General features: G+C 47.3%; 1 protein-coding gene across 1 annotated transcript; it reads right to left on the bottom strand.

Moving 5' to 3' along the window:
- Window positions 1-13,713: 13,713 nt before the first annotated feature.
- INHBB (inhibin subunit beta B) lies at window positions 13,714-20,162 on the bottom strand. The gene is made up of 2 exons (XM_044273182.1): window positions 19,373-20,162; window positions 13,714-16,103 (listed from the first exon to the last, which is right to left on the bottom strand). Exons 1-2 carry the CDS (start codon window positions 19,836-19,838, stop codon window positions 15,331-15,333), a joined length of 1,239 nt encoding a protein of 412 aa, XP_044129117.1. The 5' UTR covers window positions 19,839-20,162; the 3' UTR covers window positions 13,714-15,330.
- Between the last annotated feature and the right edge of the window lie 246 nt (window positions 20,163-20,408).

Below are 20,408 nucleotides of genomic sequence, written 5' to 3'. Positions count from 1 at the left end.
ACAAACTCCTAAACGAAGATGGCAGAGGAGAAGGAGAGAAGGCAGATGGGGCTGCAGCCTGACAGCCAGGTGGAGAAGGACCAAGCAGTCGAGCAGAATGATGATGGTGACCAGCAAGATCCACCTGCCAGCCTCCAGGAGCAGCAGCAGGTTCCATATGCCACCCAGCTGCAGCTCTGGCGGCTCGGGGGATGAGTGTGAGACCTGTAGCCCGGGAGGGGCCCTCATGGAGGAGATCCAGCTCCTGGAGTCCCCAGTGTGTTTCCAGGACTTGTGCTTTGGTGATGAGCTGCCACATGAGACGCCTGGGGAAGGAAAAAAGCTAAGAAGACCAAGCTCCAGGAACAGGTAATATTTGTATACACCCCCCTCCCTGGGACCCTGCAGGGCCGGCTCACTGTATTAGCCCCTCTTCTCAGCCCAGCCCGTGTGCCGCAGTGGACTCAGTGCAGGAGAGAGGGGAGAGTGAGGTGTCCAATATGGTGGGGAGTGGTGAGTGCCGTCTGTTTGCAGTAACGGGGATGGAGCTGGTGTGGCACTGGCTGAAAAGCCGGACAGGAAGGTTACCGCGGGGGATAAGAGAAAAGGCTCTGGCGTTTGCTTCTTGAGAGGGGGAGGGGGTCCATCTGAGGGGCAGTGATACATGTCCCTCAAGATCAGAAGTAGTTGAGCTCCTGCTAAAGATGGACTTAAAGGCGACTGAACAGAGATAAAAAAAATTATGAAAAAAGAGAGTGTAGGTCAGAGGAACCTTCCTTGGGGTCCCAAAGAGAGGGTCTTGAGACAACAAACAGGGTGCCAGAGGGGGAGAGAGGAAGAGAAAAGTAAGGGAATCAATGGGGGATCGAAGGGGAGGCAGGCTGCCTGGGGTGGCTGTATGAAAAGAATAAACTACTGCATATATAGAGGGAAAGGGAGAAAAAAAAGGCCAACCACCGAAATGGCGCCACACCAAGTGTGATCCTTCACTGAGGAGGAGGTCAATGGGATAAAGCTCAAGACACCCAAGGACACAGCCTCCCCCGCCAGGATCGTTCATAGTGTCGTAGGAAGAAAACATGGCAGTATCCAGTATTTCTGGTGCTTTCCTTTTTATTTTTTAAAATTCATTAATTCATTACACGTTTCAGGGTTTTTTCAATATATACCCCCTTCTTCAGGAGCAGTAAAAGTAAGTGTACAGACAGCAAAGGAGTGTATTGACATCATGACGTGGCTTGGCCGATATGGGGAGGTGGTGGAGGTTCCCAAGAAGAACAGGGATGAATATGGCATCTGGTCTGGGGCCTGGACGTTTATGGTAAGACTTAAGCTTTCAGGAAACACGGTTACCCACCTACCATCTGCAACCTTCCTTGGAAGGGATCGCATCCAGATTTTCTATCAGGGTCAGCCAAAGCTCTGCACAGATGCGGCCTCCCCACGCACTTCAGTACTACACCCATTCAGTCGCTGCCCTCATTCCTTTGCCAATGTGGTCAATACCCCGGCAGGAAAAAGCAGTGGGACATTGGGGACTTTTGGGGTATATGAGAAAATCCTGGGCTGGTTCATGGACATCTGTTATCATGTACTGGGGGCAAGAGATGTGGGACCAGCTCAGGGCCCAAAAAAAATAATATGTGTGTGTTTAATTGGGGTGTTGGTGTGTGGGATTTTTGTAATTTTTTTGTAAGTTTTCAGTATTTTGCTCTATGTAGGTAGGTGCAACCGGATCAGGAAAGTTAGTACATTGACATTGAAATAGAAATTGTAAATCCTGTGTATAGTTGGTGTTCTATGGAGGAGTGAGTGTTGGGCTGGACCGGTGTCTGTACCGTGCTGAGGTGCATCATGTCCTATATTTTTGGTTTGGGTTTTGTGTTATGTTTTGGTATGATTTGCTATGTTTTTAAACTTTTAAAGGGGTTGTCCGGGTTCAGAGCTGAACCCGGAGTCCGGACATATAGCCATTTTTACCCAGCAGTTCATGCTCCGATGCTCTCCTTTGCCCTGCGCTAAATTGCGCAGGGCAAAGGCATTTTTTGAAGTTCCGGTGAGGTAGTGGGCTCTCCATAGGGCTGCCAGGCGGAGGATTCCACCCAGCAGTGATGTCACCGGCACTGATGGGCGGGTTTTAGCGCTGCCCTAGCCAGTAAAACGGCTAGGGCAGCGCTAAAGCCCTCCCAACAGAGCCGGTGACGTCACCGAACACACTATGTTATTGTAAATAAAAGAGCCCTTGCCCTGTGTGATGAAATGCTCTGATGCTAACAACAGAGGGGCTGTCTGGGTGAAATGATAACCCGGACAACCCCTTTAATAAAAGAAATACAGGATGTAACTCAGGATCAGTACAGGACAAGTAATGTATGTACACTGGGGCCTGGCTTCAGTTACAACCTCTGCACCCTTTATTGCTATGGCTCCATGGAGTAAGGCACAGGCTGCAAATAAAGGAATGCATTTAATATTCCCTGTGACAGGTGCATTGTTATAGGGGATGTATGATCTGTTTGCTTGCGGATGACGTTCTCCCAGTGTAAGGATGTGCAGCGAGTCAGGCAGATCTGGGAACAGGATCCGTGTGTCAGGGCAGTGTGAGGTCGCATGTATCAGAATGAAGCTTTTGTTCTCCTGATGTCACTTGCTGCAATCAGATCTGGTTGAGTAAAAAGTACAGGGAAACAGTATCCTCATTAGCATGGAGGGAGCTGCGAGGACTCTGATCCCATATCTGTGGAGGCTGCACTCAGGACAGGTTCCCAGTGCTCTGCAGCTGCCAATGGCTACTGTGCACCCGGCACTTGCAGGTTATTCATACAGTCCATGAACCTGAAAAGCTCTGCCCAGAAATGTTCACGTATTCTGTCCGTGCACTGCTTCTTCGTGCCTATTACTTCGTGATGTCGGGTAACTGCTTATTCTTTGCTTTTTTTCAGCTCCTTATCTGAGTAACATTATGACTTACACGGCTTCTTCACAGTGATTTGGCGTAAAACACACCTGCCTTGGCCAGTGCTTTTTGTAGTGTAACCTTTAATCTTTTTTGTAACATTTTGATTTTTTGCATGTCTTGCTTTTTTTTTATACAGAAAGGTATGTAAGCCCCCCCCAAATCACTTCCTCTGTACAAAAGTTTGGGGAAAATGCATTGGTATGAAAACTCCCATGCAAAAATGCTGTTACAGGGGTTGATCCTGACACCAACTTATCCCTAATCCACTGGATAGGGGATAAGTGTCTGATCAGCGGTCCAGCTGGGGCCCCCGCCAGTCACTAGAACTGGGGCCCATGCTCCCCATTTGAATGGAGCAGTGCAACTCTATGGGGCTATCAGAGATAGATGAGTGTTCTTACTCAGATATCTCCGGCAACCTTATAGAGATGAATGGATCTGCTGCTCCATTCAAAGGGGGGAACACAGGCCCCCGTTCTAGTAATTGTGGCGGGACCCCTGCCCTGAAACAAAAAAACCAACAATGGATGTCTATAGTACAAAAACACCAGATCCAGGGATTTGCTAAAAACAGAACTGAGCAAAAATGTATCTGAATACTAGAATAAGCATGTGAGTGCTGCGCTTAATATTTCCCACAGACTTCTATCTAACATCTGCACAAAATGTTAGCACAAAAAGGCAACGAAAACCACAAAACACCACAAAAAATGCAAGTGGATCCACCCACAGTGCAGTCACATCCAGAGCTGCACACACAGTTAATAATGTAATAACTGAAATCCATCAGCACTGCGCTGACACCGTAACATACATTATAAAGTCTTAAAAATGGAGGTCAATGGCAGATGATGTTTAAAAGGGTTCTCCGAGACTTAAATACTCTGTGTAAGTCATCAGTATATGATCAGCTGTTTGAGAAGACGCCGGCATTCATGGCCTTCTCCCTGCTCACCAAGCACAGCGCCCTACATTGTATAGTGGCCATGCTAGGTATCACGCTCCCATGAGGCTGGGCTGCGCCTGGGAAAAGCTGGAGAAGGCTGCCGAGCTAACAGGAGCGCCAGAGCCTCCCCAACAGCTGATTGGAGGGGGGCCCTGGGTGTTGGACCCCAACCGATCAGATACTGGGGCATGGCATAAAATACTACATGTGCACCAAAACTGCTCCAATGTTTTGAAGCAAATTAAAGAAGCACTCCAACAAAAATATATTCTCTGGACCATTAGAAAGGTAGATGGAATAATCTGCAGTGACGCTAATCTTACTGGTGCTTGTATTTGTGAGTTATAACCTCCCTTCTAGTCCTCAGCTGTGTTATCTGACAAACACTGACTCTCCATCGGACACCGGCTCATGGTTTCTTTGCTGATGTCAGTGTCTTAGGGATGAACAGAGAAAGTGACGTCCAGTCCACACATGAGCCGGTGTCAGATGGAGAGTCGGAGTATCGGTCATATGACAAAGCTGAGGATCAGACGGAAGTAGATAACTACAGCCAGCAGCAAAGAGATCATTTTCACCACAATTTACATTATCTGCTCACCCTCACCTTGTAGATTGTAAGCTCTCGCGGGCAGAGTCCTCTCCTCTCTTTACGTGTCATGCTCATTGTACTCGTCTTGTATTGAATTATGTATGTGAACCCCTCCTAGATGTACAGTGCCCTGAAATGAATGGCTGTTTCAAATAAATAATACTTATCTACCTTTCTAATGGACCAGATAATTGCTATTCGTTGGAATGCTTCTTTAAGCCGACAAATAAATGGTGTCAAATTAGATAAATGCAAGAGTCACCCGGGGGGATTTATCAAAACTGGCGCAAAGGAAAACAGGCTTAGTTGCCCCTAGCAACCAATCAGGTTGATCATTTCATTTTCCAAAGGAGCTTTGAAATATGAAAGGTGGAATCTCCCCACCAAGTTCACCTTGTCTAACCCTGGGTTCACACCTGAGCGTTCTGAAAGGAGCGCTCTGTGTGCGCGATTGTACCGGCGTTTACAATCGCGCATACAGAGACAGGCGAACACACATTGTCGCACGTTCCCGAATATCTATGTACGGGAATGCGCGACAAAACGCCCCAAAAAAGCTCAAGAACTTGTTTGAGCGTCGGGCATTTTACAGCGCGATCGTACGCGCTGTAAAACGCCCAGGTGAGAACCATTCCCATAGGGAAGCATTGGTTTCTCCTTGTTGAGGGTTTTACAGCGCGTAGGAACGCGCTGTAAAACGCTCAGGTGTGAACTTAGAGTAAAGGTGGGGTTACGCTGCCTGATAAAGCATCCATTGGTGCTCTCTTTCACTGGTCTGATTACACAGGCTGATGCAAACTACCACAGTCATTCCTCCCTCATTCACTTCTTTTCATTAGGCTGGGTTCACACCTGAGCGTTTCTCAAACGCGCGTAAAACGCGCGTTTTTGTCGCGCGTTTTTATGCACGTTTTTTGTAATAGTAAACGCGCGTTTGTGTGATTGACTGCAGTGTCCTATGGCCACAAACGCGCGTCAAAACGCCCCAAAGAAGCTCAAGTACTTGATTATGCGTCGGGCGTTTTACAGCGCGATCGTACGCGCTGTAAAACGCCCAGGTGAGAACCATTCCCATAGGGAAGCATTGGTTTCTCCTTGTTGAGCGTTTTACAGCGCGTAGGAACGCGCTGTAAAACGCTCAGGTGTGAACCCAGCCTTAGGGCTCATGCAAACGACCGTTGGATGTTTTGCAGTCCGCAAATTGCTGATCAGCAAAATATGGACACCGGGTGTGTGAATTCCGAATTTTGCAGGAACGTCCGGCCCCTAATAGAACAGCTCTATCCTTGTCCGTTATGCAGACAATAATAGGACATGTTCTATTTTTTTGAGTAACGGCCATGTGGAGATACGGATACGGAATGCACACTTTTTTTGCAGCCCCATTGAAGTGAATAGTTCCGCATACAGGCTGCAAAAAATAAATAAATAACAGAACGAATACAGGGAAAAAAATAAGTTTTTGTGCATCAGCCCTTACCAGCAGCACACCCCTGATTACACAATGAAATCTGCTGCCAATCATCAGAGATTTTTTATCTCGCTGAGAGATGCCAATCAACCAACTCGTTCATCGACTGATTACTCGATTATACGAGCCAATTATCGGGAATCGCCATTTCTATGAACACTTGCCCCTGATAAATTGCCCCGATTATTGTGCGATCTAATGGCAGCTTCAGTTTACACTGTCTAAACATTTAACAGGATTAGTAAATCTGTCCCGTTGTATATGTCACTGTTCCTCGTAGACCAGAATATCTTGTAGAACTGCATGCTTCCTTCCTGCAGTGATGTGTACAAGGTGTATATGGCCAGGGATGACCCACAGACTTCCTACAGGGGAAAATAAACACATTGCCTTAAATTGCTCAGAACAGTACATGAGTAATTGCATCTGTGGTGAAATAGTCGCCAAACACAGACACAGTTACAATTTCTCTGCAATCTAAAACGTTCTTGCATCAGTTCCACATAGAAGTCAATGGAAAGACAATGTTACAGTAATGGAATATCTCCATGGAGTCTATATGGGGGGGAACACGTGTTGTACTGCAAAATTCACAGTATGAGACTTAGGATGCATTCACGCGTCAGTATTTTTACCTTTCCAGATAAACGTTCCTGTTTTTTGCGGATCCGAAAATCTGGATGACATGAGGATGCTTTTAGCATGTCTTCCAGATTTTCGACGGATCCATTGACTAGAATGGGATGACGGAACGCAAAATCGGACAAATAGTAGGACAGGGTATATTTTTTTTCCAGGATCCGAATAACGGAACCCACGGAACGGAACGGAATCACGGAATCGGAGAGCACCATGAGTGCTGTCCGATTATTTGCTGATTCCATTGAAAATGAATGGATCCGCATAACGTTCCGTTTTTAATCGGAACGGATGCGGAACACCAAAACGGACGTGTGAATGGACCCTTAAAGTGGTTATACCAGGAGAAGTATTACTATGCAATGAATGGAAACTTTAAATATTATAGCAATAAATGTGAAACAAAAATATTGCTGCTTTTTTATGTGCATGAAATGTTCCTGCTGTTTCTTTTTCTGGTCCTCCTTGTGCATTCAGTGGTGGACGCACATGCTCAGTAGCTTCCCTTCGCCTCTCAGCGCTGTGAACTGATCTCAGAAACCTTTCATTTATTCGTCTATACTTCTAAATTCATAGCAACTATACTCCCTGTAGACAGTGGAGAAGGAAATTGTGGAGGCATTTCATAACATATGTATCTCTATATGTGAGGGAATATTTTCTATGCAGGTGGGAAGGGGTTAACAAAAGCTAATTGCAATGCATCCTCGGAGATGCAGGTGCTTGACGAACTGCTGGCCCACCCACAGGAAGCAAGATAAGTGTTTTAAGGGTGCATTCACACGACCGTATTTTTGGCTCCACATCCGTTCCGCAATTTTGCGGAACGGGTGCGGACCCATTCATTTCAATGGGGCCGCAAAAGATGCGGACAGCACACAATGGGCTGTCCGCATCCGTAGATCTGTTCCGCGGCCTCGCAAAAAAGATAGAGCATGTCCTATTCTTGCCCGCAATCGCGGACAAGAATAGGCATTTCTATCATAGGGCCGGCTACATTCACGCGGCCAGTATCCGTGTTTTGCTGATCCGCTGGTTTTGCTGGTCATGTGAATGTAGCCTAATGTGCACCCATCACCTCTCCTGAAATGTCTGTTTTCGTACATGCTTGCATTCGATATGAAATGACAATTCTGAAGCATGTATTCTTATGATTTTATGTTGTGCCATTCCTCTATTATTCCTGCCAGCTGGTGTTACCAGTTAGGGTCCGTCCCTAAACAGTCTGACACTGGTGTTACCAGTTAGGGTCTGTCCCTACAAGGTCTGACACTGGTGTTACCAGTTAGGGTCCGTCCCTAAACAGTCTGACACTGGTGTTACCAGTTAGGGTCCGTACCTACAAGGTCTGACACTGGTGTTACCAGTTAGGGTCCGTCCCTACAAGGTCTGACACTGGTGTTACCAGTTAGGGTCCGTCCCTAAACAGTCTGACACTGGTGTTACCAGTTAGGGTCCGTACCTACAAGGTCTGACACTGGTGTTACCAGTTAGGGTCCGTCCCTACAAGGTCTGACACTGGTGTTACCAGTTAGGGTCCGTCCCTACAAGGTCTGACACTGGTGTTACCAGTTAGGGTCCGTCCCTACAAGGTCTGACACTGGTGTTACCAGTTAGGGTCCGTTCCTACTAGGTCTGACACTGGTGTTACCAGTTAGGGTCCGTCCCTACACAGTCTGACACTGGTGTTACCAGTTAGGGCCCGCTACTTCTACTGCAGGCCCCCTTACACTGCTCAAATGACGCCTGCTCGTCAGTGGAGGAGACACATTTACATGCTGCAATCTCCTCCACAGTATAGGGACAGTGATCACTACTGTCATCGCTCGTCCCCATACAGAAGCGTTCCTTGCTAACAATCGCCTGCTTGTCAGTGGAGGACACACATTTACATGCAGCAATCTCCTCCACAGTATAGGGAGCAGTGATCACTAATGTCATCACTTGTCCCCATACAGAAGCGTTCCTTGCTAACAATTCCCATGCTTGTCAGTGGAGGAGACACATTTACATGCGGCGATGTCCTCCAAGGTATAGGGAGCAGTGATCTGTAATACCATCGCTCGTCCTCACCAGGCACCATGATCTGCTGCTGGTAAATGATGATTTAGGTGTCCACATAAACGATCCTATTTAGTGTTCAGTTTGTTCTTCTGGCAATCAGCGGCACCTTTAGGCCTCATGCACATGACAGTGAATAATGGACGTGTAAGTAACGGCCGTCACACGTCCATTTCTAGCACCAATGTAAGTCTATGGGGCTATTCACATGGCCGTTCTTTTAACGTACAGTGAATAGCGTCCGTGCAAAAATAGGACATGTCCTATTTTTGGCCGTTTCCACGGGCAGACAGACCCCATTGAAATCAATGGGACCGTTTTTAACGGCTGATTGACAGGAGTGCACCTGTCTAACGGCCGTTAAGAACGGGTACACTTTATCTATAGGGCCATTAAGGGGTTAAAAAAATAAACAAAACAAAACTCACCTCATCGACTTGCTCGTGCTGCGGCAGCCTCTTCTCTCAGTGACGTCATTGCGCACATCGCAGGTCCTGTTCAGTGAAGAGAGAAGAGACTGCCGCAGTGCGAACAAGTGGATGAGGTGAGTTTTTTAATCAACGACAAAAAACTGCCATTATGAGGGCATTATTAAAACCATGGGGGACATTATTTAAGATGGGGGCCTACATTGGGGGCATTATTAAAGCTGGAGGTGGTAAAAAAAAGAATCATACACTATGGGGGACATTATTTTAGCTGGGGGCCTATATGGGGGTATTATTAAAGCTGGGGGCAGCAAAAAATAAATAAATCCTACAGTATGGGGGACATTATTTTAACTGGGGGGCCTACCATCCTGTGGGTATTCTCAGAAGGGTGGGTCTAGAAATAACTGCCAATCAAATTCATCCATTTTTAACGCACATGAAAAACTGATGCAAAACGGACATTAAAAAGTGACATACGGCCAGAAAATGGATGCACACACTGATGCAAAATGGCCATGAAAAACGGACAGTGTGTCCATTTTTAAGGGATGTTTTTTGTCACCGTCGCGTGCATGAAGGCGTACATGGGCAGACCATCACTAATGAAGTGATCAGACAGTGTATTGTAGTGGCAAAATTTTGCTGCAAAATGTGGCATCTTATGCTCCCTTTTCCTGCCATTTCCCACTAATCCCGCCCCCTTGCCATGCAAGTTGGGAAAAAATTTAGAAACCCGTCACGTTTTAGACAGATTTTAGGCTAGGACTACACAATGACATTTGTCGCACAACAGTTTTTATAATGATTCTCTATGCTGTGACTGCAACACGACAGTCGCAAAAAACCCATCCAAAATTGATTTTTCAGAAACTGTCGCATAGCAGCATGTCGCAGTGTGACACCATAGATTATCATTATAAAAATGTCGTGTGACATTGGTGCACATGTTGCAGTGCAGTTGTGCCCTATGTGTCGCGCAGTGTCGTCGTGTAGCCCTAGCCTTAGGGTCAAACATTAGTAAATGAGGCCCAATAGGGGAGATTCAGCTAAACCAGTGCACGGCCATAGTGAAGTTGTCGCCCAAAGCAACCACATTCCAGCTCTACCTTCTCACAGGCTGTTTTGCGAAGGAATCTAACTGCGCCACTTTCTCTTTGCACCAGTTCCTATAAATCTTCCTACTGCTTATAACCTGATGGAACAAATGAAGATCTGGGAGATCAAAGCTTTTTGGGAAGACTCTGACTGGCTCCTGTCTGTATATTCAGCATGGACCATTGTGGTCACATTTTGAGCAATTCCCCCTATAACAGAAGCCAAAGAAACTATTCAGGACAATGGCTGCACGAATAGCTTCTTAATTATGGTTTCATTTCCCTTCCAATGACTGCCAATACGTAGTTTTACAGCATTTTAGAACAAGTGCTGCATGGGTGTCCTATGCCACCATAGAGTGCATACTACAGAGCAACAGATCCAGGAAGTTTACATGGCATCTGTCAGCAGGTTTGTTTATGGCTCTGGCTGACCGGTTCCATGTGCTCCTGGCAGCTGAAGGCATCTGTGTTGGTCCCATGTTCCTAGGTGCCCGCATTGCTGACCAAAATTATGTTTTATTACATGCAAATAAGCTTCTAGGAGCAACAGGGGCGTTGCTGTTACACCTCTTAGCTTCTTCTTAAAGTGCGGTTCTAGCTGAGGAGCCGGCAAGCAGTCAGGCGGCTCACTCTCCACCCCAGGCTCAGATCTCTGTTCCTGATCGGGCACTTACTTTGCAGCTCCAGCTCACTCTCCACTATGTCCTGATGCACACAGTGTGAGAACATAGTACCTGGGGACAAGCACTATGACCTGACGTTGTGCTCATCAGGTCACAGTGGAGAGCGTGTCAGACCTGCAGGAGCCCAGTGCCTGATCAGGAGAGGGAAGAGATTTTTTTAAATTATAGAACTGAGCATGGGGGGTCTGATCTGAGCTTGGAGGGTCTTGTTTGAGCATGGGTTGGTCAGGTCTGGGCTTGGGGGGTCAGATCCGAGCATGGGGTGGGGGAGATCTGAGCATGGGGGGGGGGGGATCTGAGCATGGGGGAAGGGGAGATCTGAGCATGGGGAGGAGATCTGAGCATGAAGGGGGAGATCTGAGCATGGGGGGGATCTGAGCATGGGGGGATCTGAGTATGGGGGAAGAGATCTGAGCATGGGGGAAGAGATCTGAGCATGGGGGGGATCTGAGCATGGGGGGGATCTGAGCATGGGGGGAGATCTGAGCATGGGGGGATCTGAGCATGGGGGGATCTGAGCATGGGGGGGAGATCTGAGCATGGGGGGGGATCTGAGCATGGGGGGGATCTGAGCATGGGGGGGAGATCTGAGCATGGGAGGAGATGTGAGCATGGGGGGGATCTGAGCATGGGGGGAGATCTGAGCATGGGGAGGAGATCTGAGCATGGGGGGGAGATCTGAGCATGGGGGGGAGATCTGAGCATGGGGAGGAGATCTGAGCATGGGGGGGAGATCTAAGCATGGGGGGAGATCTGAGCATGGGGGGGTTCTGAGCATGGGGGGGTTCTAAGCATGGGGGGGTCTGAGCATGGGGGAGAGATCTGAGCATGGGGGGTCAGATCTGAGCACTGAGGGTCTGACACTGGGGGTCTAATTTGTGTTGTCTGGTCCGAGCATTGGGGGTCTTATTTGGAGGTCAGATGAGGATTGGGGATCTGATTTAGGAGTCTGATCTGAGGTCTGATGAAAAATATATTTTTTTTTTCTCTGCTAATGAAAAATAAGAAAAAAATAATTTATCAGGCCACAGATCAGATGAAAAATATTTTTCTCTTATTTTTCTTTGTTAAAACCTAGGTGCATCTTGTAGGGCGAGAAATACAGTGACTCATGTGCAAATGTCTAGCTTGTGGCTCCTGGTAGTCATACAGTTATTTTTTTGGCTCTTTGTGACTGTAAGGTTGGCCACCCCTGCTCTAGGTGTAATGGCAACACTCCCGTTGCTCCTAGGTTATTTGCATATATTAAAACGTCATTTTTCTCACAATGTGGGCACATATGAACATGGGACCGACATAGATTCCTTTAGCTGCCGAGCGCACATGTAACAGGTCAGCCAGGTGTCATAGGGACAAACCTGCCGACAGATGGGCTTTAAACCAACTGGCATTAAGTCAGGCCGCACCATGGTCAGATGGAACTCCCCCAATCCCCCAATTGATTGGGTCAGTGGGTTTTGTGGTGACAGGGGGGTCTATGTACAGTCAGTCCCGGGAACATAGAAAGTGTCTTAGCAGCCTCTGCATAATGTATTATACAGGACTGTGTTAAAAAGGGAATTTGTCTGCAGTTTTTACCATTCTAAACTGTTGACAGCACTAGGTAAGGGCTCTAGAGAGGGACAAACATACCTTCTGTGGGGCTTTTCTCATCAGGAACAGTCACAATATGAAGCTTTATTCTGCTAAATTCTGCCCCTGTAAGTATCCAGGACGCAGAGCTTCATAGTGAAGTGCCCCCAGCATTGAGGTGCTTCATTGCCCCTCCCCTCTTATGTACTGGTCTCCTGGTTGGAGGCTGCAGTTGTCAGTCAGAGCAGTGGGAGGAGCTGTGAAGCAGCTTAATGCTGATAGCACTTCACAGTAAACCTCTGGCAGAATAAAACACACTACTCTTGAGACATCGCAGACAGTATGTTTTGTGACACTCTCCAGCCCCTACCTAGTGAAGTCAGCAGTTTAGCATGGTCAAAGCTGCTGACAGGTTCCCTAAAATCCACTATAAGATTAAAATACCCATGTAAAACAGTAATAAAATGAAATAAAAAAGTCAGGAAACCTTTAGAAAAAAGCAATTCCGTTTTCTTGCGTATACATTGATTACAAACAACAACTACGTACACGTATTAGGTATCCACACACCTGTAACAACCTGAAGATAATCGTAGGTTATTTAATATAAAATGTGAAAGTTATAAAAAAAAAAAACTATTAACAAAGATTGATTCTTCTATACCCACATTGTAAAAAAAATCAAAAAAAATCATTTATATAATTTATAAATGCCCCCAAAATATTTCCCCCACATAAGAGCAGGCCTCATACAGCCACAACAATGAAAAGATGGAGAAGTTCCGGCTGCTGAAACGTGGAGAGGCAAAAGCCCAAAATGTGGTCGGTACAAACAAGCACGAGGAGCGCGCTCACTGCCATTTCCTGCAGAATCGATGACAATCATGGATTTCTTTAAAACACTTTCTTTATTTAAACTGTACAGAAAAAGGAGATGCCGGTGACAGCAAATCTAAGGGAACAAGGTTTGGTTTTAAATTATTATTACGTAACAGAACCTAAAGTGAACGCCTTATTAAATAAACATTGAATTTAGAAATGCACATTTCTTCTACTACAATTCCCATCGTTCTCCATTCCACGTGCGCCTCGTCCAGAAGAAAAACAACAACACGTTGGAATGAGAGAAAATGAATGCATTGGTTTCCCAGGACGGGTCGAAGGCCCATAGGAGAGGCAGCCAGTTATATACAGGATACACGAGCCTCAAAGCTTCACCGTTACTCTATCACATTGGCCTCTTTGGTTCCGAAATGACGTATAATACAAGGAAAAGGTCTTTATTCTGTCGCTATAAAAATATCCATTTATTTTCTCTTACAAATGGCAGTTGTGACTAATTATGCATCAGTTCAGTGCAAAACGTTAAACAATCCTTCGCTTATAAAAAAAAAAGGAGAAAAAAGCGAATGAATTTATTTCAAGTATAAAAAAATATATATATTAGAAAATAAAATAATAACTTCTGTCTCGAGTCCATTGTGCCCGGTGCGATGTCATTGAAATGCATAGCTCAGTGGGGTTTACAGCGGCAGGGTCATATGCCAACCCTCCTCCCTATGTGAGAGCAGGCCTCAGTCCTGGATCCGATACACTACGCACCAGTCCAGTTCTGAAGATATGACAGATATAGGTGTACACACACAGCAAGGACCAGTTTACCTTTTTTTATCATTTTGGGATGACGTTGTGCACAGGACAACTCCGCAGCAGACTACCCTGCAGTCCAACGTAAGACCACAGATATCATGACGAGTCAACTCTGCTACATCTGTACACATATACACTTTGTACGGATGGACTAGTATTGCCATCCACAGAACATACTGATGAAATACCCGTCCTCCGTCTACATCTCACAGAACTGATGACCTTCCCACAAGACACGTGAGGAACTGTATACTGAGGATTTCCCCCTAACATCCTGGACTTGTATTAGGCATTTGATAATGTGATGAGTATTTGCATGGCAAGGTTAGAATAAGTAGCTGTATGTTTACAGCTGCAGCATGGAAAGGGTTAATTCAAATTAAGTGCACTGTCAATCACCATTATTTCAGGTAGTCAGAAGAGCAAGTGCTGCTGTTGAAATGAGTACCTAGTGGTTTGCAAGTGCTGTGTCGTCTGAAGCCCCCCCACCCCGTCCCTGTCATTTGATGCAAAAAGGTCATTCTATTCTCTGTACCTTCATCTGGATTCTCCCTGTTATTTAACCCCCTCAGTGCAAGATGAAATTGCAGAACAATGATTTAACAGACCATTGTGTTATCACAGGGGTTACAAAAATAATATATAAATATATATATTTATAGGTATATATATCTGTATATCCATTCGCTTCCATCGTCTCCTGTACATATGTCCATACGCTCCACAGCTCCATTGCTGGTGTCCAGACCACACGTCATTTGTCATTGTTCTGTGGTTAATCCACAGTCAGATGCATAAAAGAAGTTCATTAGGGAAGACCGATAAGGGGCTGCCCATCACTCAGCAACAACATAACTATACATTCCTCGCTGCAAGTGCTGGAAGAGCGTCACAGAAGCTCAGAAAGCTGGAGCCACCCCTACCCTGGACGGCCCACGTCCTCAGTTGGTCACATAAGAACGATGTTCTGGAATGTGCTATTTTTCACCCCTTGACATATTACAGTTGACTTAAAGGTCTATGGAAACCTCTTGGCTTTCTCCTCTGGTGTCACAGTGTTTACGGATGTCTCAGTGAGTGGACATATGAGCTGACAATCTCATAAGCCGTGATTTATAGATGCCTGTGGAGATGATAAGACGCCCCCAGACTGGCACTGGTCTCAAGTTATCTTTCCCCACAGCGTCACTGTGACACAATATCCCACTGGTTGAAGTATGGCGAAATTGGTCATTGTCCAGTGACTCCCATCACGCACACCCGCATTCCTCCACGATCATGTTAGGCACGTCCCTCTTGACAATATTGTATTCATCATCAAAGTACAGCATGGACATTGTACTTAATTTTGTTGGAATACAGCAGGAGTTCACAGTCCCTGGGTTCAGACCTCTCATCCTGTACTGATTCACCACCGCAGTGTGAAAGGAGGAGGCAGAACCCGGAACACCGGCCAGGTAGGCAGGGCAGCTACCCTCACAATAATTGCCATAGTAACCGGATGGTGCGATGATCCAGTCATTCCACCCAATGAGTCGAAAGTCAATATAAAACTGCTGCCTACAACACAGGTTTGTACGTCCATCACACTCAAGGCCTCTCTTACGAATCCGATGCTTGTTATCTGCAAGTCTAGCATGAACCACCAGAAAGGGGCGGTGAGATTCTTCTCCTGGGTCCACGTGAACTGGGACTACAGACCATTCCTCACAGCCATCACACTGGACTTCTAGGTTAAGCCTACGGTCACCCTTCTCAAAAAGAGCTTGGATGGTATCAGTCAAGGGGAATGTGTGCCAACCACTCCTCCTGATATCCACTCTCTTCTCCACAAGGCTCATCTTGGCTGGGTTAGCAGGATCTTGGAAATGAAGTTTTATCCGGATTTTGCGTCTTCCACTCTTTTCCAAGACTTCAGGAAGCTTGAGGTACAGCCAAAGATTGGACTGAAAGACGAACAAATTCTGGTTTCCTTCATTGGAAATAATGAATAAGAGTTGGACTCTGGAAGCTGTGACATCATCTATTGAAAGCAGAAAAAAACGTATGAACACATACAACTCCACGTGTCAGGAGAGAAGCGCGCGGTCCCTACCGGGTAAGACGTACAACGGAGAACACTGCGCTGTCTACCTGAGCACCGCTAGGAAGGACCTTGTATTGTGAGCACCTTCATGAAAATTTGAATTTGCGTTGGTAAATTCCGGATCTACACAATAAAGGAAGACGTGCTCCAATATATTAACACTAAAATACCATGACAAATATAAATCCATGACTTTCCTTCCTCAATCCAGTGACTGGATGCCGCCGAAGCTCCGGCTATAGTCCCATCTATAGGTCGCTATAAACCTGCAGGATGATTAGTATCCGCTCCGGCTATAGTCCCATCTATAGGTCCCTATAAACCTGCAGGATGATTAGTATCCGCTCCGGCTATAGTCTCATCTATAGGTCCCTATAAACCTGCAGGACTATTAGTATCCGCTCCGGCTATAGTCCCATCTATAGGTCCCTATAAACCTGCAGGATGATTAGTATCCACTCCGGCTATAGTCCCATCTATAGGTCCCTATAAACCTGCAGGATGATTAGTATCCGCTCCGGCTATAGACCCATCTATAGGTTCCTATAAACCTGCAGGATGATTAGTATCCGCTCTGGCTATAGTCCCATCTATAGGTCCCTATAAACCTGCAGGATGATTAGTATCCGCTCCGGCTATAGTCTCATCTATAGGTCCCTATAAACCTGCAGGACTATTAGTATCCGCTCCGGCTATAGTCCCATCTATAGGTCCCTATAAACCTGCAGGATGATTAGTATCCGCTCCGGCTATAGTCCCATCTATAGGTCCCTATAAACCTGCAGGATGATTAGTATCCGCTCCGGATATAGACCCATCTATAGATCCCTATAAACCTAGAGGATGATTAGTATCCGCTCTGGCTCAGCCCTCAGAGATGTGAACGAAGTTATAGATCAGATCAAAGTCATCAGATTGTGCCTCACCATAGGGGAAACAGCCAAAGGTGGGGGAACGAAAGAGAAGGATAGATAGATATGAGAGAGATGTCTCTAAACCTCGTACCCCTATCCCTTTATATACTGTGTCTCTACACCTCGTACCCCTATCCCTCTATATACTGTGCCTCTACACCTCGTACCCCTATCCCTCTATATACTGTCTCTACACCTCGTACCCCTATCCCTCTATATACTGTGTCTCTACACCTCGTACCCCTATCCCTCTATATACTGTCTCTACACCTCGTACCCCTATCCCTCTATATACTGTCTCTACACCTCCTACCTCTATCCCTCTATATACTGTCTCTACACCTCGTACCCCTATCCCTCTATATACTGTGTCTCTACACCTCATACCCCTATCCCTCTATATACTGTCTCTACACCTCGTACCCCTATCCCTCTATATGCTGTCTCTACACCTCGTACCCCTATCCCTCTATATACTGTCTCTACACCTCGTACCCCTATCCCTCTATATACTGCCTCTACACCTCGTACCCCTATCCCTCTATATACTGCCTCTACACCTCGTACCCCTATCCTTCTATATACTGTCTCTACACCTCGTACCCCTATCCCTCTATATACTGTGTCTACACCTCGTACCCCTATCCCTCTATATACTGCGTCTACACCTCGTACCCCTATCCCTCTATATACTGTCTCTACACCTCGTACCCCTATCCCTCTATATACTGTCTCTACACCTCGTACCCCTATCCCTCCATATACTGTCTCTACACCTCGTACCCCTATCCCTCTATATATACTGCCTCTACACCTCGTACCCCTATCCCTCTATATACTGCCTCTACACCTCGTACCCTTATCCCTCTATATACTGTCTCTACACCGCGTACCCCTATCCCTCTATATACTGTGTCTACACCTCGTACCCCTATCCCTCTATATATACTGCCTCTACACCTCGTACCCCTATCCCTCTATATACTGTTTCTACACCTCGTACCCCTATCCCTCTATATACTGTGTCTCTACACCTTGTACCCCTATCCCTCTATATACTGTCTCTACACCTCGTACCCCTATCCCTCTATATACTGTCTCTACACCTCGTACCCCTATCCCTCTATATACTGTCTCTACACCTCATACCCCTATCCCTCTATATACTGTCTACACCTCGTACCCCTATCCCTCTATATACTGTGTCTACACCTCATACCCCTATCCCTCTATATACTGTGTCTACACCTCGTACCCCTATCCCTCTATATACTGTGCCTCTACACCTCGTAGCCCTATCCCTCTATATACTGTCTCTACACCTCGTACCCCTATCCCTCTATATACTGTCTCTACACCTGGTACCCCTATCCCTCTATATACTGTGTCTCTACACCTCGTACCCCTATCCCTCTATATACTGTCTCTACACCTCCTACCTCTATCCCTCTATATACTGTCTATACACCTCGTACCCCTATCCCTCTATATACTGTGTCTCTACACCTCATACCCCTATCCCTCTATATACTGTCTCTACACCTCGTACCCCTATCCCTCTATATGATGTCTCTACACCTCGTACCCCTATCCCTCTATATACTGTGTCTACACCTCGTACCCCTATCCCTCTATATACTGCGTCTACACCTCGTACCCCTATCCCTCTATATACTGCCTCTACACCTCGTACCCCTATCCCTCTATATACTGTTTCTACACCTCGTACCCCTATCCCTCTATATACTGTCTCTACACCTCGTACCCCTATCCCTCTATATACTGTCTCTACACCTCGTACCCCTATCCCTCTATATATACTGCCTCTACACCTCGTACCCCTATCCCTCTATATACTGCCTCTACACCTCGTACCCTTATCCCTCTATATACTGTCTCTACACCTCATACCCCTATCCCTCTATATACTGTCTCTACACCGCGTACCCCTATCCCTCTATATACTGTCTACACCTCGTACCCCTATCCCTCTATATATACTGCCTCTACACCTCGTACCCCTATCCCTCTATAAACTGTTTCTACACCTCGTACCCCTATCCCTCTATATACTGTGTCTCTACACCTTGTACCCCTATCCCTCTATATACTGTCTCTACACCTCGTACCCCTATCCCTCTATATACTGCCTCTACACCTCGTACCCCTATCCCTCTATATACTGTCTCTACACTTCGTACCCCTATTCTCCGATAGGCTGCACCGATCATCCTATAGACTCTATACCCCGAGCCCCGATCCTCCCATGTACACGCTGCTGGGGTCACCTACCTGCCTCAGCGAAGCTGATGATCTCGGAGGTGGCGCTGTCCTCGGGGCTGTGGGGGCCCGACATGCCGTGCCCGTCCAGGTTGGGGATCTCCAGGCGCCCGTCCTCCCGCAGGCGCCCAGCGTGCAGCTTCCTCAGGGCAGTCAGCATGGCAGCCCGGGGCACAGCGTGGGTGATGTTCGGCCGATCCCTCATCTGTAGCCGGGTCAGAATGTGGCGCTTCACCGCCTCCACGAAGTCCTGCTCCAGCCCGGCCGTCTCCTCCGGGGGCCGCAGCCCGCACGATGCGCAGGTGTCCGGCGAGGAAGAAGCGGGAGGCTCGGGCGCCGCTGTGGGGCTGCCGGCGGCGCACAAGACAGACAGGGCGAGCAGCAGCAGGCGCAGGATGCTGAGCCGCAGAGCTGACGATCTTCCCGGGAGAAGCAGGCAGCTGTGCCGCGGAGCTGCCGCTCTACACAGGAGAGCCATGGTGCTGAGCCGCGGAGCCTGCACACAGATCCACAGCCTGCTCTCCGGGGGCTCCACAGTCCAGGAAGAGGGGATTCTCCCAGTTACAGGCAGCAGAGACTCCCAAGACCCTGTGCTTTATCCACAAGTGTCCTCCACTCCGCTCGGGATCTAGGGGCCCCTCTGCCCCAGCTCTTCTAATTCTTGCAGAACTCCTCGGTGACTCTTGTGGGCGCCGTGCGGTGCGCTGTCTCCCGCAGCTCTGCTGTCACTGCCCCGGTCCCGGCTTCCTAGTCGTCACTCGGCGCTTCCTATTTATCCCGTGAGAACCTGACACAGCGCAGCACCCAGCACCCAGCACTCTGTCACAGGCTGTTTGCAAACACTCAGCTCAACCAATGGGGGCGTAGCATTCCTGGGGGGGAGGGGGCATCACATACAGGGCATTATATACCACCCTCACCCCAACTACTGAGCAGAAGCAGAGAGTGACAGCACCCAATCCCAACACACACAGGACCCCCACCCCAGCATCACCGAGTATACTAGTACATACAGGACCCCCACCCCAGCATCACCGAGGATACTAGT

This window comes from Bufo gargarizans, unplaced genomic scaffold (genome assembly GCF_014858855.1).
Source record: "Bufo gargarizans isolate SCDJY-AF-19 unplaced genomic scaffold, ASM1485885v1 fragScaff_scaffold_45_pilon:::fragment_2:::debris, whole genome shotgun sequence".
NCBI classification, from domain to species: domain Eukaryota; kingdom Metazoa; phylum Chordata; class Amphibia; order Anura; family Bufonidae; genus Bufo; species Bufo gargarizans.
Note: the sequence above shows the minus strand (reverse complement) of the source record. Positions and strands in the feature narration are given on the sequence as shown.

Bases quoted from the DNA above. Each gene is read 5' to 3' on its own strand.
- INHBB (XM_044273182.1), bottom strand. From the start codon at position 19,838: ATGGCTCTCCTGTGTAGAGCGGCAGCTCCGCGGCACAGCTGCCTGCTT. The intron at 16,104-19,372 runs GTAGGTGACCCC...TGCTTTCAATAG, and splicing joins CATCAGCTTCGCTGAGGCAG to ATGATGTCACAGCTTCCAGA.